The sequence below is a fragment of the Empidonax traillii genome, unplaced genomic scaffold (genome assembly GCF_003031625.1).
Source record: "Empidonax traillii isolate 1590-97213 ecotype Southwest subspecies unplaced genomic scaffold, ASM303162v1 scaffold58:size1836614, whole genome shotgun sequence".
NCBI lineage: Eukaryota > Metazoa > Chordata > Aves > Passeriformes > Tyrannidae > Empidonax > Empidonax traillii.
Window position 1 is genome coordinate 678,307 of NW_020955251.1, and position 16,217 is coordinate 694,523.

The 16,217-nt window shown below is 42.8% G+C and overlaps 1 protein-coding gene across 7 annotated transcripts in view; it reads left to right on the top strand.

Moving 5' to 3' along the window:
• Positions 1 to 6,442: 6,442 nt before the first annotated feature.
• The window catches only part of RBM33 (RNA binding motif protein 33), a 102,670-nt gene continuing 92,895 nt past the window's right edge, over positions 6,443 to 16,217 (top strand). For all 7 annotated transcript variants that reach the window (XR_003570756.1, XM_027879782.1, XM_027879783.1 and 4 more), the window contains exon 1: positions 6,443 to 6,529. Coding sequence is in view for 6 of the 7 variants with exons in the window: in XM_027879782.1 (XP_027735583.1) it covers positions 6,502 to 6,529 (28 nt within the window). In the remaining variant the exon portion in view is untranslated. The remainder of the gene's footprint in view (positions 6,530 to 16,217) is intronic.

The following is a 16,217-nucleotide window of genomic DNA, read 5'->3' on the forward strand; positions in this document are numbered from 1 at the left end:
CACTTTTGTGCATATGGAAAACCCATCAAATCAGGTGCGTTGTATCTCTGAGTCTCTGAAGGACCCCATTACAGCCTAAACCCATTAACCATTAGGCCCAGCAAACAGAAACTGTTTGATCCTGTAATATGGGCTGGAACTCTGCAAGCCAGGACTCTTTTCCTGGTAAGTATGGAAAATTTTAGACTCAAGATCTGCTACTGGCACTAATCTTTCCCAATACTATCAAAATAGTGACTCCGTGCTTGGGATTTATTTCCCTTCACTTTGATCAAGATTTGTCTCCCAAAGCTAAGAGCTGCCACTCAGTCCATCTAATGTAACTGAATGAAGGAGGTTCCCACAACGAGTTTAGCTTAGGCATCTGAGCTTTAGATAACTAGAGGCAGGGAATATTTATCCTTCCCTTAGAAAGAATCCCCAAGGAGTGTCCAAGCACACAGCTGTAGCAGTGATACAGGGCAGAAGTTGTTCATGAAGGATGGATGGGGCATCAAAATTCCTGGATGCCCAGTAAGACAAAGGTCCAGATGAGGACATTCACATTGAAGAAGCTGAGTGGTCTGAAGTGTGTCATCTTTACTTATTTATGCCAATGATGTGCTCAAACCTACGCTCTCAATGTTAAGTGGAGACAACTCCCAGCCACTGGGATAAACAGGACTATGCCAACCAAAATCATCCCTATCATGACTATTCTGTAAATTTAGCATCTCCACACATTTACAGGGCTTGTTGCTATCACATTCATGCTTTCAATAAAGCTGAGGTCATACAGCTTCCAGGAACCACTGGTATTGATGCCAGGCTAAATACACTCTAAATTGCTCAGGTGGTGTGCAGGAGTTCTTGGATTTCACAGCTGGGTACTTCTAGCAAATTGTACTCCTTTCTGTGCAAGGTCCCAGAGGATTTCCCCATAAATGCATAGACCTAGTTCTTGCGTGTCTGGCAAACTCTTCTTGTACGCTTGCCAAGTTTTAAAGGGCAAGGAATCAACAGCTGATAATTTATGCCAGGAACCTACAATGATCCAAATTCACCCCTTGTGTAATTCTGGTAAAGTCAGCAGAGTTCCAGGGGAGAAGTTGTTGGCTTAGCAAAGTAAATTTTCACTGACATTTGAGGAATACACAGTATCAATTAAAGCAGAGCTAATTATTGCTACTATTATTTGCATTGCAGTAGTTCCCAGAGGCTTTTAACAGGATTATAGCCTTCTGGCATGAGGAGTTCTCAGGAACATAAACTGTGATCTGGAAGTTTTGCATGATAGCTGACATTTGGTACCTCTGCACAATGTCTCTACATTCAGTGGGGCTCCACTGAGCACAGGGCCTTGCTAACAGGTATGGGCCACAAGAATCTGAGCCACAGGAGTTCCTTGTGATGCTCTGAGGTTTGCATGTAGCCCTCACACATCCTTCTGCTCTTTTACAGCCTGGCCTGTGTCCAGACAAAGCAAGACCTTCCCAAAGCTCAGCATTTGGGCAAGGTCAACAATGCTGTACATTGGCTCCTTGTCAGGAAATCTTGAGAAACACTCCCAAGCTTTATTTATTCTGACATGTTTATCATGGGGTACCACTCCTTTTACCTAAGAATGGGGGATCTTAGACATTTTCTACTATATTGAGTCATTCTTGAAAGGAAGGAGTGCCTTACATTTGTCAGCTTCACCCCAATTCCCCTGCTGTCCCTGACACCAGATGGGCTTCCTGGTGAAGCAAAGCAAAGCTTAGTCATTAAGACTTCCAGTATCCAGATCAAAAAAAAATAGAAATAAAACACTGTAATATATTTAACACTTGGATTCCCTCGTTGTTTCTTGATTTCTTTTCTCAAGTTCCCTAAAATGTATTGCAAACACTAGGGTCCAGAGTAATACCCAGGCTTCTGAGTGCTGCTCTCAGTTCAGAAGCCAAAGTACAGCCCAAATCTCCCTGCAGCCGGTTGGAGATGGTAATAATTTTTATACATTACACTACAAGAAGATATGTGTTCTGTTGAGATTTTGATCTTTGGTGGTTGACCAGCTTTCTAGGGACTCCACACGTGAAACATTAAGAACACACTTGACACATTGCCTGTTCAGCCCATTTCTCAGATCACAGGCTCTCCTGTTCTCCACCTCTGCAGCTGTTTCAGGGGTCCCAGGGTCACAGCGCTCTGAAGAAATTACAGTCAAAAAAAGATGCATCAAGTGGATTGCAGACAACAAGGCAGATAAGCTGCAACAAGGGGATAAATATGTAACAGGAATGCAGGTGGAAACAGAAAGAAAAATTACAGTGATATCAAAATTTGGTACACATGAAACTGTCCACAGCTCTGAAACTACAGATGGTCAGGGGGCTGTAACACTCAAATGTTTTCTGTTGAAAGTTTATCACACCAGCGTTTTCCATATACTTTGTATTAATCCTCATACTGTTCTCTTTTCTTAAGTAAGACGTTTACTAGTTTTTAAGTCTTTTCCACTTCCTAATCTACCTCTGCCTTTCAAGGGAATTTGCTCAAAGAGAAAGCATCTTTCACCTGTGTCTATCTTTCAAGAGTTACTGCTGCCTCCTATGATTGCTGTCACTGCCAACAGATCATAGAGATTAGGCCCAGCGACACCTACAAGAGTCTGAATTTGCTTTTGCATCCCTCATTTCTACATTTTAAATCCAGAATCTCCTGTGAGATGTGACAGAACGTTTACTGCATCGCAGGATGTTGCTGAAATAACCCAAGAGTTTTTTATTGTCTGGTTTGGAGGAATTCATCCAAAGACAAGTCTAACTTTGAATGGAAAACGGTGCCTCGGAGTTGGGTGTCACTTTGAGCAGTTCAACACAAGGAGGTTATGAGCCAAACCCTCGACTGGACCCCCCATCTGGGCCAGCCTGTCATGCCATGAAAACGCAGTCTGGTTTTGCCAGACTAGAAAGAAAGCTCACAAAGAGGTAGCCGTGGTTAAAAAAACTAAGTTAGAAGCACATTTTCTCCAGGGAACTGGGAATCATTTGCTGTTGGTAACACTGTTCTTAATGTCCTCGTATTAATTTTAAGTGTTTAAAGGAATTAAACTCAAAAGGGTGCTGTACTGGATTCCTGACTAGTGATTTTTAACCATTTGACTGTGTGTGCAAAAATAAATAATGATTTAAATATAAAAAAGCTAAAAAAATTGATTGTGCCTGCTCCAAAATAAGCTACTAAGTATTTGGAAAAAAAAAAAAAAAAACAAAACAAATATCCAAATATCCAAAGTGTAAATAAAAGTGATAATGACTATTGCTATGGAAACAGCTTAATGTATAGAAGTTCGGACACAACAATTTTTACTGAAAGGCTTAAAAGAAGAAGTTTAGCACTATTCTTCTCAGTTTAGAAAGGGAAATCTGAGGCAGGAGAAGCAAAGCAACCTGCCCCAGTAATGCAGTGAGTACAGAACCGGGATTATTGGATCTTGAATTCTCTCTCTGTTGTTCACTTAATCGCCTTGCAAGACAATCTGTTGCACTCCCGATTGCAAATGGATTTGCTTTGGAAGACTCACAGGCAAATATATTATTTATGCAAAACTTTCAAAAATATTTAATAAACTGATGATGACTAGTTCACATCAAGTAATTTTAATTCATGGATTCCAGAGGCTGCAAGTATGTTAACTTATTAAAAAGACACGAGTACAGGGTAAGTACTACTGAGAAAAGTTTGGAGTTTTTTATACAGAATCCAGAGCAACTATAGCTCCTGGAATTTGAAAACTCGTACAAAGTCCTGAGTGAAGGTGAGCAGAGTCACCATACCTGTCTCTGTCATTATTGTTTAGGTCTCTGTTCCACACCTACTGAAGTTCAGACATCTGGGAATGGTCACTTTTATCGTACCAGAGCTGTGCAAAATGGCTGAAGTGTCTGTATATTAACAACATATTAGTTAAGTGTTCTCTTATTCCTCTTTAACGTTGGATTAGTGTGTTAAGCAAATGGTAAATTGATTTCTATTTGGAGTGTCAGTTATAGCAATCAAATTAGATCTTACAGTGAGCAAAAATATAGAGCATAAAAGATCCATAAAAAACACTGTTCTGTGCATCTGAATGTCACAAAAGCTGCTCATTGTGAATACTGCTTAAGCTTAACACCAAATTTCCCAGCATCAAACAGAAGGGATACAGAGAATTATGACGAGGGAGCTGTCAATTTTAACAGGCTGCAGCTGCGACTGACTGAGTCTCGCCCCTCACACTTCTCCTTCATCCTGCCTTCAGACAGTCCAGGAAACTCCCTGCCTTGCCAGGAAACACTTTTGCATTGCAAACCAGCTTCACTAAAAAAGATCAATACCAAAGAGCAACTGAAAATCCTGGCCCCACTAAAATCATCATATGTTTTTACCACTGGCAGTTGTATTCACTCATCGCTCCTACGTCAGGCAATCAGAGCTGGACGGATGGACTACATATTAAATTATTGGCAAGCATCACCTACCCATGGTCTATTTCCTAAATTAAAGGCAGAATTTGGCTGTGAGATCGCAGGAATACATACAGAATAAACCTCTATCTTCTGTAGTTTTGAAGGAAAGCTGAAAAATGAGATCAAATGCAATGTAGAGACAAGTCTGCAGGGAGCACAGAACAGTGACATGAGAACTTCCCTATTCTCATAGCGAGGGTTTAATCAGATAAAGCCGATAATTTAAATACTAACATTGTTAATTATTTCCGTGAGGACTTGTCCACCTGGGAAAGTTTTGCCGTTTACTTGAACTAGCCTTGTTATAGTAGGCTCCGTTAAACTGTTTTAGATCAGATCTGGTTTCTTCACAAGCAGTGGTATAATTTTATATAGTGCTTAACCTGGTCTATGCAGAATGCCACAAGTCCTAATTTCCCCTTTTAAAACTAGGAGAAAGCAGCAAGGAAACTCAAATGGAAGATTTTTTTGGTAATTGGTTTTCTGTGGGATCCGTGATCCAAACTGATACGCTTGGCAGGCACAGGACCACTGGATCCTTTGGAAAGGAGAAGGGAGCAAGTAGCCAAGCAGCCAGGAGGGAAGTGCTTAGAGCAACAGCAGAGGAGGACTCACAGTCTGCAGTGAACTAGGCTGAGCAAGTTGTAACACTGAACCTTTACAGTGTGTGCTTGGGTGAGGTCTGAGTGGAGACGCATGAACCGCATGGTCTGAACTGGTTTAGTTCAGTTTATACACGTTACTCCCCTGCACACTCAAGCCTTAAAAGATGGGGGAGCACAGATCTAGGTAACGATCCCCGAACCATCCCTTTCATGGTGTATTTTAATCCCACTAACTCATGGGTTTTTTTCTCACCCAACAGGCAGCTGAACTTGGGTGTTCATGTTGGACCCACCCACAACCTAATGAAGCCTCAATGCAGCCCAATGTGTCCAGTTCTGGGTTCTTCAGTTAAGGAAGAACATTGCTGGAACGTGTCCAGAGAAGGGCAACAAAGCTGGTGAAGGGTCTGTTAGAAGCAGCTGAGTGTGTTTAGGGTGTAGAAAAGGAGGTTTGGTGTGACCTTATCCCTCTCCACAACTCCCTGAGAGGAGGTTGTAGCCAGGTGTGGGGCGGTCTCTTCTCCCAGGTAACCAGAGATAGGACAAAAGGACAGAGTCTTAAGCTGGGCTAGGGAAGGTTTGACACCAGGGGAATTTCTTCACAGAAAGTGTGATTAGACATTGGAACGGGCTGCTCGGGGAGGTGGTGGAGTCACCGTCCCTGGAGGCGTTCAAGGAAAGACTGGATGGGGCACACAGTGCCATGGTCTGGTTGACGTGGTCAGGGTGAGTAAAAGCCTGAACTCGATGATCTCAGAGGTCTTTTCCAACCTAACTGATTCCGTGACTCTGTGACTCTACGCGAGCCGGGCATTCCAGAGGCGGTGCGAGCAGCCGCCCATGCTGGCAAGACACACCCGCAAACCCTCATCACGGAGATGTGTGAGCCTCTCCCTCCCATTCCCACTGCTCAGTGTTGATCCCGGGCAGGTAAAGGCCCTGCTCGTCCCCCTCCTCACGCAGCCGGGACAGCTGATACCCGTCACTTTCCTCCCTCCCTCCCTTCCCTCCCCCGTCCCGGCCGCCATTCCGCCCTCACACCGCCCCGCGCACGCGCTCCCCGCGCCCCGCCCTCCCAGCTCCGCGCAAGCGCGGCGGGACCCGGGGTGGGCGGGGCTGACCAACCAGCGGCGCGCGCCGCCCGCCCGCCCCGCCCCGCGGGGGGAGGGCCCGGGTCCGCCGCCGTCCCAGGGTGCACCGCGGCGGCGACAGCGGCGGCGGCCGCCATGTTGTGTTAGTTTGTTGTTCTCGGGCGGCGGGAGCCGGACCCGCCGGGAGCCGAGACCGGCCCTTTCCCCGGGCCCTTCCCGAGCCCTTTCCCAGCACCTTCCCCGGCACCCCCCTCGGCGTCACCGCGACCCGCCGCTTCGGCGGGTGGCGCCGAGGCGCTGCCGCGACCCGCCGCCTGGGCCGGGCGCAGAGCCATGGCTGCCGCGCTGGGAGGAGGCGCAGGTGGGTGCGCGGGGGCCTCGCCGCGGGAGCGGGGCCGGCCCGGGGTGCGGGAGCCGGGGGGCCCTGCGGGGCCTGGGGTGGTCGTGGAGCGGGGGCGGCGGGGCCGGCGGGGCGGGTTCGGGGACTCCCGGAGGCCCCGCAGGCGCCGCTGCCGCTCCTGCGAGTCCGGCGGTGGGAGCTGGTGCGGCCCCTTGGCCGGGGCAGGGCCGAGGGCAGAGCGGCCTCGCCACTCACGGGGCCTCCGGGGGGATGGGTGTGTTGTACCTAATGGCGTTCGCAGAATCAGCGGCGCTGGGAAAGAGCTCTGAGATCAGCGAGTCCAACCCGTGACCCAACACCACCATGGCAGTAAGTGTCCAGCCTTTCCTAGAACGCCTCCGGGGACGGTGTGTGTTCGTTCCCATAGTTTTTACAGGTACAGTGTATGATGTCTTTGAGTAACATATCTCTGATCTGAGGTGCCCTTATAATTCATTTTACAGACTGTCCAGAAGTAGAAGGGACTCACTTGAAAAATGTAAAATGGAGTCAGTGCTGGACCCCAGGACTTTCAGGTGTTTCAAGGGGCTTCTGCTTGACTAAGGCCACCTCTACACGTAGCGTTTTAAATGACAGCTCAAAACCCTCTGTGGTTCTGATTGGTATATAAAGCAAACTTTAAAATGAAAACATTTGCTTGGGTGATTAAAAGAAAGATTTGCCAGGGTCACACTTGGGTTTGCAAGAGAGATACAGTTGTGAGAACATGGCTCTTTCTGCTGCTTTGAGCCTTGCTTTCACTAGGAATAGCAGTTTGGATAAAGGCTGCTCAGAGTTGTCAGTTGACCCACTTGTCCTTGTCTGTACAAAAGTTTGTGGTGATTTAGTCTAAGTTGTCAGCGAGAAGAGTTGTGGCTCTTCTCATCATCCCCTGCTCACTCACCTCATTGTCAGACCCCACTCCACAGTTACTCTGATGGGTAACAAAGTACAGAATTACAATTATAATTCCTATGGTAAATCATACAATGCCTAAAGGTAAATGTTACAAAGAAATTCCCAGATTTAGGAGTATATTTTGGGAAGAAGGCTCAAAAGGACAGCACTGATTGGTAAAACAGCAGATATTAAAATATCTTGGTCATTGCTATAATAACTTCAATATTGTAGTATATTTAATATTATCTTACAAAAGTATTTGTGCTAATTTTTGTGGTTCAGGTCAGTTTTATGCGATGTGAAAGTAAATTTTGCGTGCCTGTTCTATGTCAGGAAATTTTTGTGGTATTGTGAGGACAGAGCAATTTAAAAAAAGTGTCACTTTTGAGGCATTTTGGTTCTTGTGTTTAAAACTGCTGCAAGTTGAATGAGCCTGGTTTCACCTTTGCAAAGGTGCAATGCAGCAGCAGACAACCTTCAACAAAGTGGTGAAACTGCAATTTTAAGATTGATTTTTGTTTGCTTGGTTTTGTTGTTGTAGAGTTCCGTTCCTGTCTATTCTTGAATTGGGATCCCTTTGTGCTAAGTGGGCACGAGCAGTTGTTTGCTCATCGTTAACACTGGGCTCAGCCATAAATGGTGGCCAATTAAATATGATCCTTACCCCATATAAACAGTGTTTGTTTAGTCTTCGTGAATGAAAAACACCAGAGGTGTCCCACGCCTGTGTCCACGCGAATAGTCAGGGAAAATTCCTGGCTGAAGTTGTTAAATACACTTTTAAAACCCAGTAAAAAGAGCCTAGAACATACAGAAGTGGAATGTGCAACCCTTTTTGGAAAGGGACTTCTGTCTAAAATCAATGGTGGTAGCATGAGAAAGAAACTCAGAACTAAGTGGTTATTTGGCTTAAATGGTTTTGTCATTTAAAGTTTTAACTGTAGAAACTAATGTTTGGGATTTTGTTTTAGAATTTTTTGCGTGAGGGAAACACTTTAAAATATGGAGATAATAGCACCCTAGTGTTTTCTTAAAAAAAGAAAAGGCTAATGATTGGCAAATTAGTACAGAACAGGTCTTGAAAAAATTAATTGAGATGTTTAGTTGCTGACATTGCAGGGTAACAGTTGACAAAATGAGGTAGTTTTGCCTTTAAGGATGCAGATTAAAGATTAATATATCCTCTATAAGGATACGTTATAGGGCTGAAAAATGAAATGGGAAATGTCTCTGGTGGCTGAACATTTAAATATATTTGATGGAAGGAAAGTGATTTGTTTGCTGGACAGCAAGTGTGGACTCATTTATTGGTCATTTATAATCTTTTAGGCTCTAGGGAGATAATAATAAAATATTCATATGTACTTCTGTGACCAGGTGTGTTTGTGCAGCGAAGGTTTCTAAGGATGAAGGAAGGTAAAGGCTCTTTTGGTGACAAGTTTCACAAACAAACTAGAAAGTTTACAAGTGATGGTCTGTGAGGTCTCTGGGAGTAACTCACTGTTTCATACTTCACAAATTGTATTGCTGGGCAGTCTGATTCAGCCTCCTAATTCTAGAATGGCTGTATGTTGAAACATAGAAATTCCAGGTGGGTGTGCTGGTGATGAGGAACCTTGAGGGGTCATAGTTGCTCATGAGTTTACTGATAAGGGTAAGACGGTGGTTCCCAAACTTTGATTCAAACTTTCATATAAAAACAGAATCAGAGCACACATGTTGAATCTTACTTAAGGGATGGGTACAAAGAAGATAGAGGCTTTCTTTTCCCACGGAGCCGTGTGGAGAAGACAAGGGGCAATGGCTTCAGGTTGCAGCAGGAGAGGCTTCACTTGATATATGACTTATTTTTCTTCAGTGAGAACAGTCAGTCACTGGGAAAATTTCCTTGGGGACATGATGGAGTCTCCATTACTGGAGGTTTTCAAGGTATGATTGGACAAGGTGCTAGATAATTTATCTCATCTGGACTCTCTTTCTCATTGGAGACCAGATGGTCTTTGAAGGTCCCTTCCAACCTGGAGTATTCTAGGATTTATTGATCATATGTTTATAGTGAAACGTAACAGCTGTTTTGTATAGGTGCTGACATTTTTTTTCTTGGTATTTACTGCAATCAGTTTACAGCTAGATTTTAATCTCATTCAGGGAGGGATGGTTATAGGGTAAGCAACAAATCATCACCAGAAGAAAGCAAGAAGCACCTCTTCATTGTCTGCCAAACTGAACTAAGGGAAAACTATTAGAATTTTCTTATTTTCCAATTAGTTCACTTCTGATGAACTTCAGTGGACTAGAAGACTTTTGGATGTAGATGTCCTTGGGGTGTGAATCATGGCATGGGCTGGAGGAGGAGCTGAAAGAGGGTCCCATCAACGTGTCTGCCTTCCTGCTGGAAGTCCTGTACCAAGAGTAACAGAATGGGCGTTTCTCTAACCCCGAGCCTGTTATGTTATTCCTCCAGCTTGAACTTAAACTGTCATCAGTTTGATTTCATTTGAATATACATGATGTCTGCTATTGTACTCTTAGCAATGTAATGACTTTAAAAACCTCTTGAGAAGCTGTTGATAAAAATAGGAGAAAAGCTTATACTGCTAGCACAGCAAGCACCTTTCTCAGCGTTGTGGGCCACTGTCCAATTCAAAATCTCCAGTGTGACAAATTCAGTTGAACTTGTTGTGCTTCAGGCTATTCAGCAGCAGCAGACAGGGACTGGAAATAGATTCTGCATTTGTGTTTAGATGAAAGTGAGTGGAGGGCTGCCTTTATTTTGGTCTCTGTGGTTATTGCATCCTACTTTATTAGATGGACTGGTGCAGCTGGTCACAGTATTTAAGAGTTATCTTGGAATATGGAACATTAAAACTCCTCTAAGTGCGAAGGCCTTTGTGTAGAGTTTGCATGATATGCAGAGATATGCTCATGGGGTGCTATACCAAGAACTACTGCCATGGTATTGCACTTAGCATTGTACTGAGAACCAGTGCCAAAAAACATTACTACTTCAGTGAGCTTGTAGCAGGGAGATTTCCTTTAAACACAGCAATTTTTAATCTCTTTATGCTTTTCTGACAAGCTTTTGCTGAAAGTCGTTCTTCTGAATGTACCCTATTTTCAGGTCATCTGAATTAAACATAGCCTTTAGTATCAGTTGTTTTTGTAAGAGCCAAACCAGGCTTTTTTGCATCAAATACTAAGCCTCAAGTTTTAGGTCACGTAGAATTTGTTGTCCAGAATAATTTAGGATGATGGTTGTCACTGACTTGACCAAAAATCCTCCAGGTTAGTAGTAATTGGTCGTGTGTTAAGTTATGCTGTAATGCAGCCTTGATTTTAACTTTTGGTGGCTGTGAAGGATGCTGGAGAGTTTCTGGGGAGTTGCAGTTTCTAATCAGTGTCCCAATCCGTTCGTGTGGATTTCATTTAAACTCTTGGCCTTCCTACACTGTTCAGTGTTTGTGAGAAGGACTATGGCACTTTCGTTTTTCCAAAGAAAATATGTTTTCTAGTTTAAGCAAACTTTGGAAGTAAGTTTTGGGGTTTTTGTAGCTTCGATTCCAGGCAGCATATTATAGTTAGTTCTGTTCTAGCTTGTTGCTAGTGACTTGCTTTGTGTCATGACAAACTCCCAAAAAAAATGTTGGTTTTGGGGAGGTAAAAAGAACTTCTCTCCTGTAGAATTTAGTTTCTCTGCTTTATTTCTTGGAGGAAGTTAAGTTCTGTCTATAGGAGTAATTTAAAAAAACCATCAAGTACACTAATTGAGGGACATGTTAGGCAATTGTTAGGTTGTTATAAATATTTAGTCACCAAATATTTAAGGCTTCTATGAGTAATTGTTTACCGGTGTGAAGGCCACATGATGTCTGTTCCTGACAGATAAACTAAACTGTATGTGAATGTGGTGTATTTGTGTATAATGTGATTTTTGTGATGGTGCAGAGAGCTTGATTTTGTATAATAAGTGGGACTGGATTCAGAGTGGGCTTCATGCCCTGTTAGGTTTCCTGGGGAACGTCTGTCTCTGTAACACGGGTTGGCAGTGACTGTACTGCCAACACCAGTTGCATGAAAACTTCTGGTGACAAATTGTGACAGCATCAGGAAAAAACACAGGTCAGCAGGAACTCCCGAACCTTAGTCTGCGATGTTGTTCTTGTTGCATCACATAGCAAGAGATACTAAAATTCAGTTCACTGTGGGGCAGTTTTTACATGGTGTACTCAGATGCTGAAAATAGAAGTTTATGCAGTACTTGTGTTCTATAACCTTTTGCAATGAAATACGAAGAAAAATGTTTTATAGAAATAAACTTTTACATAAAGATAATCTGGTAAACTGTTTTTTATCCAGAGACTTGTGTTGGAATGCTGTCAAGTTGTCATGTTCTGTGTTTTAAGGGGATAGATCAAGATGAACTTGTTCCAATCAGCATTATTTGAAAGATAGAGGAGTGTTTTTTCATGTGGTATATGACTTTTCCTCCTCTGTTTTTTTTTTTTGTTTGTTTGTTTGTTTTTGTTTTGTTTTAATTTTAACTAGCTCCATTACCTATCACAGAATCATATCATAGGGTTTGTTTTTATTTTGCCCCAAAGCAGTGAGGCTTAGTTACTTCATTAAAAGACCTGTTGGGCAAAGAGTGAGTAGTTCTTTTTTATCCACTGAACTGAAGCGCCATAGTGACATCTTCATCTGGTTTTGGATAAGGAGAAATCTTCGGTGCTTTTTCATTGCCTAAAACTAATAGCATGTTTTATGGCCATGATAGTGTAATATTGAAATGAACCAAAATACAAAATTTTGAACTGCCAGGGTTTGAGGCAGCATGTGGTTGGTGTTCTGGGAAGCTTTCAGGTGTATTTCGGGGAAGACCAACAATACAGTCATCAAATGTTTTCCCTAGTCTAAAAGTCTTGGCCATCTCATTGCAGTAGAACACTCCATCTTAGCAACAGTTGCTATGTGGGACTACCTTTTTAGGCTTTGTTAGTAACAATTTATGATGTTAAGAGCTCTGCAGTGTTCCTGCTGATTCACCTCCCACGCTTGTGAGACTGACTGTGTAGCTTAAGACTTCCATTTTACATAAAAAAAAATTAGTGAAGGTTTTATTAAAAGGGTGTCCACAGAGTTAAAAACTGCTATCAGCATAGCCAAAGAAGAAATGAGGCTTGTGTTCTGTGGATTTGTAGAGTGGATGATCTGTTCTTGTTGAACAGGAAAAAAGATACAAGTTCTAAACATAAAACCAGAACATGAACTGTATAGAACAGCTTGCAGCACTGCTGCAACAGGGTAAGCACTTTGCTACACCAGGGTAAGTATAAAGAAAATAAGAACCTTTAATTTGGGGCCCAAGTGTGTTTGGCTGTCTTTGTGCTTATTCTGGTTCACAGCTGGTCAGAGCCTTGCAAGGCAGGCTGGTCTGACAAAACAGTGTTACTCTGTCTCTGCAGCATCCTGAAACTTCTGAGCCACTTTGATCATGGTGGTTTTCCTAGAACTGCAGTAGGAAGAGCCAATTTGGTGGATTATGGTTTTTTGTTTGTTTGTTTGTTTTCTATAACTGACCTGTTCTGCTTGCTTATTCAGTTACTACTTTTCTGGTATTTGATAGGCTGTGGTTGGTTGGGTTTTTTTGTTGGTTTCGGGTTTTTTGTTTGTTTGATTTAACTTTCTAGTTCTGCCTTAGAAAGGGACGTAGATCTTCCAGTTGGTACCCAACTGATGCACAAACATCATCGTGGTGAGCCAGAATAGCAGGGAGGAGCTGTAGCCAGCGCCTGGCGTGTCTTAGCAACAGTTGCCGTGTATGTTGCACTGAGACCACTGGAAGAAATACAGAACCTCCTCCAACTGCTGCAGTAGATATTTTCATGCTTTAAAAGCTTATGTTCATGGATTCACACCCTCACGTTTTTTCCTTCTCATCTCCCACACAGTAGTACTGAGAATTTTAATAAAAAAAATTAATCTTTGGCTGTTGCTCGCAGTGGTTTTGTGCCCTGCTGATGCTGAGTGTTCTTTATTTCTGTGCAAGTTAATGTTTTACAGGCATTTAACCACCCTTGGCACAAACATTGACTTTCAACTTTCTCAAGGACAAACATCTATAGATGTTATGCTAGCTCTTGTTTACTGGTGTTTTCCAATGTTATTGCCTAGACAGGTAGAAGAAAAATGAAACTGTGTGGTTTCGGAAATGGAGAAGAAAAATGATGCCTCAGGATGTCTGTTAGGTATCACATTGCACTGCAAGTGCAAGGCCTGTGTCCAGTGCAGGGCCTGTTGTCTCACAAGTGATGAAGCTGGCAAGGAATGCTATTTGTAGATGTGTGACTGTTGTGACCTGCTTTTCTGAAGGAGAGCTACAACCTGCTTTGGGCTCCTTAATGTCAAAATGGCATAATTTGTAACACTCATTGTCAGTGTCAGCTGTCACAGAACAAATGAGCATAAAAAAGAAAAACTGTCTCCTCCTTTATGTCACGTGTGTTGAGACAGAGAGAGAAGAGATGAGAACAGGGAGGCGGTGGGGACACGTGGAGCAGTTCTTGCAAGCTGCAGTCGCCACACACAGATTGACCAGTTCTTGAGGCTTTTTTATGCATCCTGCTAGAGGGGACTTGTGAAAAAGGCTTTGCTGGATGTAATTCAGCTTTGAATTTTGGTAGAAGCTGCTCTTAAATAAGGGATAGGATGCGAGAAATTTGGTTGGAAGAGCTGGAGGTTCATGATGTTTCCTGAGGGGTGGGAGTTCAGCTCCACATTAGAAATTTGCCAGGAACTTGGACCCTCTTTTGATATTGTTTCTTCACCAACAGTAATAACACGTTGAAGCACTTTTATGGCTGTGAATTAGATATCTGGCCTGAAAAAGTACTATGAATTGTACTGAAAAGTGTTTCTTTTTGCTGTAGAGAGATTTTAACTGAGAAGAAGTGTTCAGTGTGTAACTTCCTGTTGTCTAGATTTAAACCTGGCTGATGTGAAGATCTCTCTGAAAGAATTGTGTACCAAGAGCTGAGATCTTCAAGTGCTGTTGGTTTATGGCTCAGCTCTCTGGTTCTAACGTGATGCCTGGCATGAAAAAAAAGGCCTTGCAAGTAAGCAGGCACAGCTTAAAAAGAAGTTAGTCTTCCTAGTGGTGGTCATTGTCTTGAGCTGTGTTGTGTGGACACTTGTATTTTGGGGTGGTGCCAAATCAGGTGCATTACCTTAAAAAATAACCATTGGCAGTGGTTGCATCAAGTCAGTGGATTACAGCAATCCAGCTGTAAGAACAGTGACAGGACAGGATATTTGTGCCCTTGAAATGTCAGTGCACTAAGTCACTGCAGCCTGGTTTTAAATGACCATAAGGAGAGCAAAGTGGCTTTTTTTTTTTTTTCCTTTTTTTCCCCAGAAACCATAAAATTGGATAATTTAGCCTTCAAGAGGAAGATGGGAAATGCTCGTGTATTTGTCTGGCTTTCCCCTGTGGGTGAAATAGGAATTGGAATAGAAGGAGGCTGTAATATGTAGATACATAAGCAGAGAAGTGTAAAACAACTGATTCAATCATGTTAGCCCAGGTAAATTAGTTTAAATATAGAAAATGAGTTAAAATATAAACCTAACTGTTGATAGTAAAGTGGAGAACTTGATCAAGGAGAATTATTTCTTACCTGGTTGGTTTCCAGACAGAAGAGTTGCCACATTTGACTTGTGTTACATAATAATTTGTATTGAGCAGTCTAACTTTCATAGCTATTTTTGATTGAAATTTCTGGTTTGAAAGTTCTTAATTTAGTGATGTTGCAAGATCTGAATGTTCTCTTTTTAATGTTCTACCTCCTTTCAAACTTCTGTCAGTGATTAACACCGGTGTTTTGATAATATGAAGTGAAAAATGAATAGGTTTGTCACTGCATGTGGCAAATATTCACTAAAGGATAGTGGGTTGAGTTTAAAGAGCTGCAGACAGAGTTGGTTTTGAAGGTTTATTTAAGAAACTAAACGAACTCAGAAAACCCAGTCAAATGAAACAGTTGTTCTGTGGCATTGTCCTTGGTCAGAGTTGAATGCAAACAGTCCAGAGGATGAATAGAATCTTAGTGATCACCAGTTCAGACTGCAGGGACTGGATTGCTCAACCTCCTGTGTTTTGCAGACCATTAAACTGCAGCACCTTTCCCCTTGTGTTGAGCATAGCTTTTATTTATTTTATTTATTTGTTTTTGCCATTAAAGTGCATGAAAAGAGAGTGAATCCAGATGTGCATTCCCTGTCAGGCTGTAGCCAGAGGATGGGAGAGTGAGGGTTCAGTATATCTGAGGGTATGTGCTTCCAGCTCAGAGATGACAAGACATGATGTCTGTTCAGAGCAGATGACCTTTGCATTTCCTCTGCAGATAAATGGAAGATTTAGTATTTTTAAGTAGCGAAATACTAGTTTACAGACTAAGCTATGGAGGATGATTTGGTAGGCTAAACTGAGGGTACTTGTTGAGAGAAATATGGAGCACCAGTTGTTTCTTGGAAGACAGGTGCCTGCTTAGGTACACACTGTAAACTGCTTCAGTGACCTGTAGTGGTTTTACTGCCCCAGTTGAGATGATTGATGGTGTGTTACACCTGACTGCCCTCTTCTGTTTTGGGCTGCTGGTACTGACCTACCTTGTGCTGACCTCCCTTTGCAGGTTCAGTGTTAGTGGATGAGCTTGTGGCCCACTTGGCACATGGAGATTTGACAGACACTGTTCCCTTCACCTCCATTGCATCT